The sequence below is a fragment of the Cavia porcellus genome, unplaced genomic scaffold, assembly GCF_034190915.1.
Source record: "Cavia porcellus strain 051 isolate PalLab524CR breed Dunkin Hartley unplaced genomic scaffold, mCavPor4.1 scaffold_6, whole genome shotgun sequence".
In the NCBI taxonomy this organism is placed as follows: domain Eukaryota; kingdom Metazoa; phylum Chordata; class Mammalia; order Rodentia; family Caviidae; genus Cavia; species Cavia porcellus.
The window spans coordinates 99324676-99332388 of NW_026947489.1; the positions used below are offsets into that span (position 1 = coordinate 99324676).

Consider the following 7713-nt stretch of genomic DNA (forward strand, 5'->3'; position numbering starts at 1 on the left):
TAAAGCAACAAAGTTTTTCACAGTATTTATGTTTGATAGTGGGTTAGCTGGGTGGTCCTTCCTCAGGGTCGGTCACCTGAAGGTTTTATCTGGGCGGAGGATCCAATTGTAACCTCCCATGCATGGCTGTTGTCAGGATGCCAGCTCCTTGTCGTGTAGACCTCTCATATGGCCATTTGAGAGTCCTCACAAGTAGGGTAGCTCGAGTGACCTAAGAGAGACTCAAGGAGGGTGCCACAAGGCCTTATATATTCTACCTGGATGTCACCTACCGTTCCCTCTTCCACATTCTAGTGTTAGAAGCAAATCACCACACAGACGCCACACATAAGGGGAGGAGGGTTGGAGGTAAATGATTTTAAGTCATTGTGACCTTCAGACCTTGGGGTAGTCAAAAAGTTCTTAGAATGAAGCAAAGTCACAATTCATAAAATTTTTTAACGATTAATCTGGTTTCATTAAAATTTAAAACTTTTGTTTTATGGGAGATACTGCTGTAGAAGTGGAAAATAAGGTAAACATTGGGGGCACACTTTTCAAATGTTTATCCAATTATAATCCTGCATCCATAACATATAAAGAACTCTCAGCACTCAACAATAATAAAACAAGCAACACACCAAAAATTTAGCAACTTTTGAACAGGCACTTCAACAGACGTGACTAACAGAGGGGAAATAATATCAGGAAAAGATCCTGATTGTTAGTCATTAGGGAAATGAACTATTTTTAGTGAGTCTGCATTTTGGCTAACACAATCACGAGTTCAGGTGTGGAATTTTCCACTGTTATAGTGTCACACTGACACTCAAAGCATTTCAGATTTTGGAGCATTGCCAATTTTGGATTTTTCGGATTATGGATTGGCAACCTACACTACTCGGCAATAAAAGAAACAGACTATTGATTTGTGGGAAACATAGACAGATCTCAAGTGCAGCATGCTAAAGACAAGAGGCAAGACTCCAACCCACATCCTGATTCCACTTGGCTGTCGTTCTGGAGAAGACGAGGCATAGGAGCAGAAAGTGTGATGCTTGTCAGTGGGCCTGAGGACGGAGGGAGCACCTGGCCCCGGGAGAGAAGCAGGAGTGTGGGGCAGGGAGGGACCTGCTGTGCCTGTGAGCACAGGACAGATTTGTCAACACTCACACATCTGTACTCTAAAAAGAATGAAATTTGCTGTGATCAAATTTATAATGGCATGTGTAATAGAATCCCGGGGCTCACACTCTGCAAACCACATTTTCTTTTGCCAGTTAAATACTCCGCAAACTGAAATTCAAAGTCCTAGAAGACATGAAGAAAAGGAACTGACTCAGATTTCGATTTCTGCTGCTGTCAGCATCATCCAGAGTTGCTCTGCTCTCTGACTGAAGATTCTTCCTGTTTCTATATTCTGTCTTCAAACAGCCTCCTTGGCCTCCCCTACCACCCCCGGGGAGACCAGCAGCTGTCAGATTTTCTTTCTCAGTGATCTGAGAATCCCCACATTTCTGGATTCTAATTACCCACCTCTTCTCTTTGTTCCTCTACATTTTTTAATCACTGTACAACCTCTGTTCTCTTCTACCTTTGCAGTACCTTGATGCATGTTCAGCCATTTCCCTGTATTAAATACTCTTCTGTTAAAGTTATTGATACAGCCTTTTATTCTGACTATAACTTGACTGGAGAGCCGGTCTTTCTTGTGCTCCACAAACTCCTAGATGGTCTATTCTATTTGCTCTTTAGCTCCATCTCCCAGTTCTCATCGCCATCACTCACCCTTCGTCTGACTGCCAGCCCACAGGAAATACATGTTAAACCCTGCCATGGCAATGCTCTTATCAAGATCCAGAATGTGGGAAACTATTGGGCATATAACCTAGTCTCTCTAACAAGCAAATAACAAGGGAAAAATACAGAAGGAAAATCTCTAGGTTAGAGGAACCTTAAGACATCAACCAACAGCAACATGAAGACCCCATATGAACCTGGGTTTTGTATATATTTGATTACACACAAATAAATATGTGGTAACTGGGGGATTTGACCAAGACTAAGTGTGTGATATTAAAGAATTAATTAATTCATATATTTTAGGTGTCAAATAGGATTTGGATAATGTTTAAAAGAGTCCTTCCAACTTAGAAATCTGTGAGAAAATATTGATGTATTGATAAAGAATGTACTAGGATTAGGAAAGCAGATGGTACATAGATATACCAACACTGACTACTGATCATTCCTGAAGCCAAATAACAGGTACAAATAATTAATTAAATTAGATGAAGACTAGATTGTATGTTTAGAACTCTCCCCATGTCCCCAAAATCTGAGGGTATCTTCCATGACAGGCAGATAGGGAAAAAAAATGGTTCATGGGTTTATAAAAAAACATCAGGAGCCATTGGTAAAAAGCGTATAATGTAAGCATTTCACCTGCAACCTCTGACAACCAGCACTTGAGCCAGTTACTGTCTATTTAAGTGACTTAACTCTGAACTTGACTTTTCCATATCCTGGGAATTGAAACAGAATATCTCTGCCCTGGCTTTGTCATGAAGATTAAATGAATTCATAGATATAAGCACCGACTTAGAACAACATCATCTGGACCACAATAAATACTCAAAACTATTAATTAGTAGTAGTTGTAGTGTACTACAAAGAAAAACAAGTTGAAACAAATGTATCGAAAATATGTCTTTAATCTTGATGAAGTTCACAAATGGCACAACTATGACATTTCCTTAAACAAATTGTACAATCATGTTCTTAGACAACAAGGCACAGCAATACCATGTGTTCCCAGAGGCTGCAAGAGGCAGTGATGTCATGTCTGCTTAAGGTTTGGCAGAGCCACTATGATTAACAGGATGGCTCTCAGGGAGCCAGGTTGCTACCAGATAAGCCAATGGGAGATGTCATTACATTCACTGGACGTGGAATAAAAATTATGCACAATAAATATGGAATTAGCTTATTTTTGCATTCAGTTCCATTTCTTTCAAATGACAAAGGTGCTTTTTTCAGGGTCGATTAGGATGCAAACATGTGTATCTTCCATGGGGCCTTCTCACCAACTTGTTGTCAACAGGAATTACTAGAAGTGGTGAGTTCAGCTTCATGGTAACCTGGGATGAGGGAAAAAAAGAAGAGAAAAATATAGAGGGAAAAGGAAAGAAGAGGAGGATAAGAAGGAGATGAAAAGAGGAACATAAAGAGAACAGGAGGACAGGAAATCACAAATATCATTAAAGAGGACACGCGTGCACATGCTTCTCCACTAAGTAGCATTTATGAATTATGGATAAGCAATATAAGCAGGCTTGTAGGGCAAATGAAGAAAAAATAATTCAACTGTGACTATAAATATTGACAGTGATATGATGATGTCGCTCTGGTCTGCACTGTAGACAGTGACCAGGATAGATCTTGCTGCATAGGCTCACTGTCCTAGGAGTGGCCCAGGCTAAGTTTCATAGACATTGTCTTTCTGCATCCAACAAACATTTTCTTCACTTCTCTTCTCAGAAAAAAAAGTAACACTGTGTCTCTGAATTCTATCGTAGCATTGACTTCAAGGTCATTACCTCACATGGAAGAATGGAATTAGAAAGGAGGTCTCAAAAACCTACCAGGGTCAGCAGGTTTCAAAGTATGGACATTGACCTCTAAAACACTTCCTCCCATCCCATTGTAGCAGGCACTCACCTGCTTCCTGGAGCCAGTTAGCTGGTCAGGATTGAAGATGCCTGCGGCGCCGGCCAAAGGTTTTGGAACCCACATTGGTGGGCACGAAGTTGTCCTTCACCACACCCCCTGACCTGCTCAGCAAGCCTGCCAGCCGTTGGGTCACACAGGTGGCAGTGTTGCAGGCTCTCTTCTGCGCAGTGACACTGATTTGCAGAATGGAGAAAAAAGAAAAGGCCTGTCTGTCAGAAGTTGGAGTAGAAACCATCCACCAACATAAGGAGAATTGCATTCCTTTGAACACACCACTTAACAGTAAATGTTTCCTCTAAGTGCAGTTATCAAAGCTGGTAGGGGAAATGGCTGGCAGCCCTTGTTAGCATCTCTGCCCAAAACCAATCACCAAAACAACAGTTCTGAATCATGGGGCACATGCTGAAACCCTGCATTTATCATTCAAGAAGGACCAGATGGCAAGACCCAGTCCCACACCAGGACACACAAGGGGGATGGAGAAATCGTACTCCAACCATAAACAGCAACAAAATAACTTTCCATGTGAAAATGAAACTCCATAAAGTCTTACCTGGAAGAAGCTCAGAGAAAAGATCTTGCAGCTTCTCCCAGAAATACTTAGCTGCTCTGTACCACACTATTCTTTGTGCTTGAGGAAGGTCACAGAGAACACTTACCCACCAGCCCTGTGTCCAGCTGCCCTGAAGCTAAAGCTACTCCTGAGCATAGGCACTAGGTACTCACAAGTGTTAGATACAGACCAGAGCAGAGACCACCGTAATTCATGTCCTTTTAGAAAAAGATTCACTCATCAAAGGATGAAGCACGATGGATATGTTTATTTTAATACATTCAAAAGCAGAAACTGGAAACCTCTGCCATGAAACTCTCTGAAGGCTCTATCTCTTACCCCTGGCCCTAACGGAGTTCTGCTCTCTCCCTTTCCATCCTTACATCCTCAACATTTTCTATCACAAGCAAAGCTACCAATACCACATGCATCGAGTTCATAAGGGAAGCGAGAGGAAATCAGAAAGCAGTGGAGAGCTCAGTTGGTATCCCGAGGCACCCCAGAGCAAAGCAGCAGTCCCTCTGCAAGCTACTGGCTATATCTCTTTTCCTGCCAGTGTTTCAGGACAACAGTTGATATCAGAAAAGGTGAATTGCGCCAGCACAGGCCCAGCACAACTCAGGTTGCCACACCACTTAGATCTGGGTCTGTCCAGGCAACAAGGAAAAGACATGCCAGACAGTACTATGTGCAGGGTCTGTTCTCTGCACAGTCAGGTTAAGATTAGATGAGGCACGAGCCTTTAGGTGGAGAAGGAGGCACAGGCAGGAGGGCAGTTCACATATTCTCCATTAGGGGGCTCAGAGGCACAAGGGCCAGGAAAGTGGCATTCCACACGCAGTTCACTCCTTCTTGCCTGACTGAGGGTTTCTCAGGGTGGATGCAGGTTGACTCATGCCTCTACCTGAGCAGTGCAGGGGCCAGACCAGGACTGGTCTCTCTCCCAGGGTCTGGTTACACAGGACCCTGGGGCAGGGAGGGGTGCTCTGCCTGGTCCTGCGGCAACATGCACATCTCCCCAACTCAGCCCCTGCCCCACCTGTCCCCAGACCCCTCTAAGGGCTTTCTCTTAATCTTACAAATGTAAGGTGATAACTATGCAAATGAAAGAACAACAGGTGAAATTCCTAAAATCTCGTAGGATATAGAATCCATCCAGTGGCTCCCCACAGTAATTTCTCCAGAGCTGTGATGTCTCCCCAGTACTGCAAGACCAGCTCCCAGAGTGATCCCATATATGCCCTCGTTTCCTTTCCCAATAACTTTCAGAAAGCTCTCTGTCCCTCTGTCTCTGTCTCTGTCTCTATCTCTGTCTCTCTCTCTCTCTGTCTCTCTGTCTCTCTCCCTCTCTCTCTGTCTCTCTCTCTCTCTCTCTGTCTCTCATGTTCCCAATTGTACCGTTTAGTTAGTTTTTTGACTTTTGTTTTGTGTAGATACCGAGGATTGAACTCATGACCTCACACTTACCAAGCAGGCGCTGAGCCACTAAGCTATACCCCCTGCCCAAAAAGCAGTCTTTTTAACAGCCCCTCCAGCTTCACGAGGACCTCTGTCTTCCACAAAGGTTGAGAATAGCTAGGCTCCAGGTCATGGGGAACAGGACAGCCTGCTGGCCTCCTGGGAAGGTTTTTTTCCTGCCTATCTGATCTTGGTTTTCCTGGATAAGTCAAGGCCAGGTGGGAGCCTTACCTGGAGCCTTCTGATTCCTGCTCCTGCTCCAGCTCACTGGCCTTCATCTGCACATAGTCCTGCACCAGTGCGGCCAGCAGAAGGCGTGCTTCGTCCTCACTGAGTGTGGCCAGGTCTGGGCTGCTCTCCAAGTCCGACCTGGTAGAGAAAGCAAACTTGGGTATGGACTCTGAGCCCTTGGTGAACCCCGCTCCAGGATTAGCAGCCTGGTCCTTGCTTCTTCCCCGGAAGACGTGGTTGCCTCAACTTCCAGTGGAGAGGACCTGAGGCCGATGTCCTCCTGAGGACTTCGATTCACCAAGAGCTACATGTGGCACTAGAGGCAACTGTTTGCCCCAGGAGGCAGAGGCAGAGAAGTTGATGCCTGGCTTCAAGCTGTCTCACCTGAAAGGCGCTGCCTGGAAGCTGCCGGCCTGGCATAAGACCAAGATGCTGAAAGCCAGGAAGGGGGAGAGTTTCCGGAAGCCCATGTCGCCTCTCTGTAAGGGGAGAATGACGGTATCACTGCACCAGAACCACAGACCTAGCTTCTAGTCCTGCCTCCATCACAACTGCCATGTGATTCTGGCAAGTTGCTTGACCTTTTGATCCCCTGTACCTTTACTTACCAGAAGGCTATGTTGAATCCCAGAGGTATGCGTTAGTGCATTTCTCAGTGGAGCAGAAACAGTTGTGGGGAGACAGGTGCGAGGGAGGGGCGGAATCTGCAGAAGGGCAGGAAGAAGCCCGCGCGCACAGGCACACGCACCCAAACCTTTTGCCCTGACCTGTGCAGAAACTCCGGCTGACCCACCCTGCTGTAGGCTTGCCCCCGCCCTCTCACTGAGAAATTTATGATCCCCTTGTCTTCTGTTGGTTGTGGCACCACTGCGTGGGAGGGAGGACACTGGAACTAGACAGGTTGGAAAAGGGTGCTAATCTCTCAACTCCACGATTTGGATTTGGAGAGACTTTTTAACTGACAGTTACAGATGTCAGGACTACCTGCACTTCTAGATGAGCTCGCGGATCTCGGACGCTCAGTGGAAAGCTCAGGGCTCCACGGTCCCAGCTGTCAAAAGTGAGTGGCACAGGACTCTCCGAGGCAGGACTCTGCGCAGCGACCCGTCCCAGACTGGTGCCAGGGACACACCCACCTGGGCTCGCCCAGCGCCCGGCGACCCTCGGAGCCCGTGGGTTCTCGGGTTCCACCCGCTTCAGGGAGAAGGTATCAGGAGGACCCTAACTGCCTTCGCCAGGGCCAGGAAGAGAGCTGGGACCCCCGGTGGCAGGAAAGCTGAAATGACCATGGAGGGGTGAAAGAGAGGATTACCCTAGGGGACCGAAAGGAAAGATCCTCACCTGGTGACACGAGTTTCAGGACAGCCGAACTGTGAGTCCACCCGCCAAGAGCAGGACTCCTGCTGTGGGCTCCTCCCCGCAGCCCCTGGCTCTTATTCCAATGATACCACCTGGGGGTGGGGTGTCCGGGCAGCTCAGCCAATCCAAAGTGGCCAAGACCAGCCAATTAGAGGATCGACCGAGCTCTGATTACGTCATAGCTCTTGCAACCCAATGAATTCTCCCAGGAAGGGACCTTTTGCTGCTGCTTGTCATTTGCATTGAGGTCATTGCAGGGGAGCAGAAGGGCCTGAAAGAGGGCGGGTACGTGCACAAGGGGGGGGGGGTCAAATTGGGGAGAGTGTGGTGTCATCTACAGTGAGCGACCAGAGCTCCCCTCAATTCCAGGACTCACGTCCGACTGCCACACCCATAGGGGA

At 46.7% G+C, this 7713-nt stretch overlaps 1 protein-coding gene across 5 annotated transcripts; it reads right to left on the reverse strand.

Annotated features, from left to right (window-relative positions):
* Nucleotides 1–2675: 2675 nt before the first annotated feature.
* Nucleotides 2676–7408, reverse strand: Calcb (calcitonin related polypeptide beta). Of its 5 annotated transcripts, XM_063251856.1 has the most exons (7): nt 7295–7407; nt 6938–7004; nt 6562–6657; nt 6338–6432; nt 5954–6091; nt 3700–3884; nt 2676–3119 (listed from the first exon to the last, which is right to left on the reverse strand). In XM_063251856.1, exons 4-6 carry the CDS (start codon nt 6421–6423, stop codon nt 3725–3727), a joined length of 384 nt encoding a protein of 127 aa, XP_063107926.1. In that variant the 5' UTR covers nt 6424–6432; nt 6562–6657; nt 6938–7004; nt 7295–7407; the 3' UTR covers nt 2676–3119; nt 3700–3724. The 5 variants fall into 5 exon arrangements, with proteins under 5 accessions (XP_063107926.1, XP_003465766.1, XP_023419093.1 ...); XM_003465718.5 differs by lacking the exon at nt 6938–7004 and having other exon boundaries at nt 7295–7408; XM_023563325.2 differs by lacking the exon at nt 6938–7004 and having other exon boundaries at nt 6562–6720; nt 7295–7406.
* Nucleotides 7409–7713: the final 305 nt, after the last annotated feature.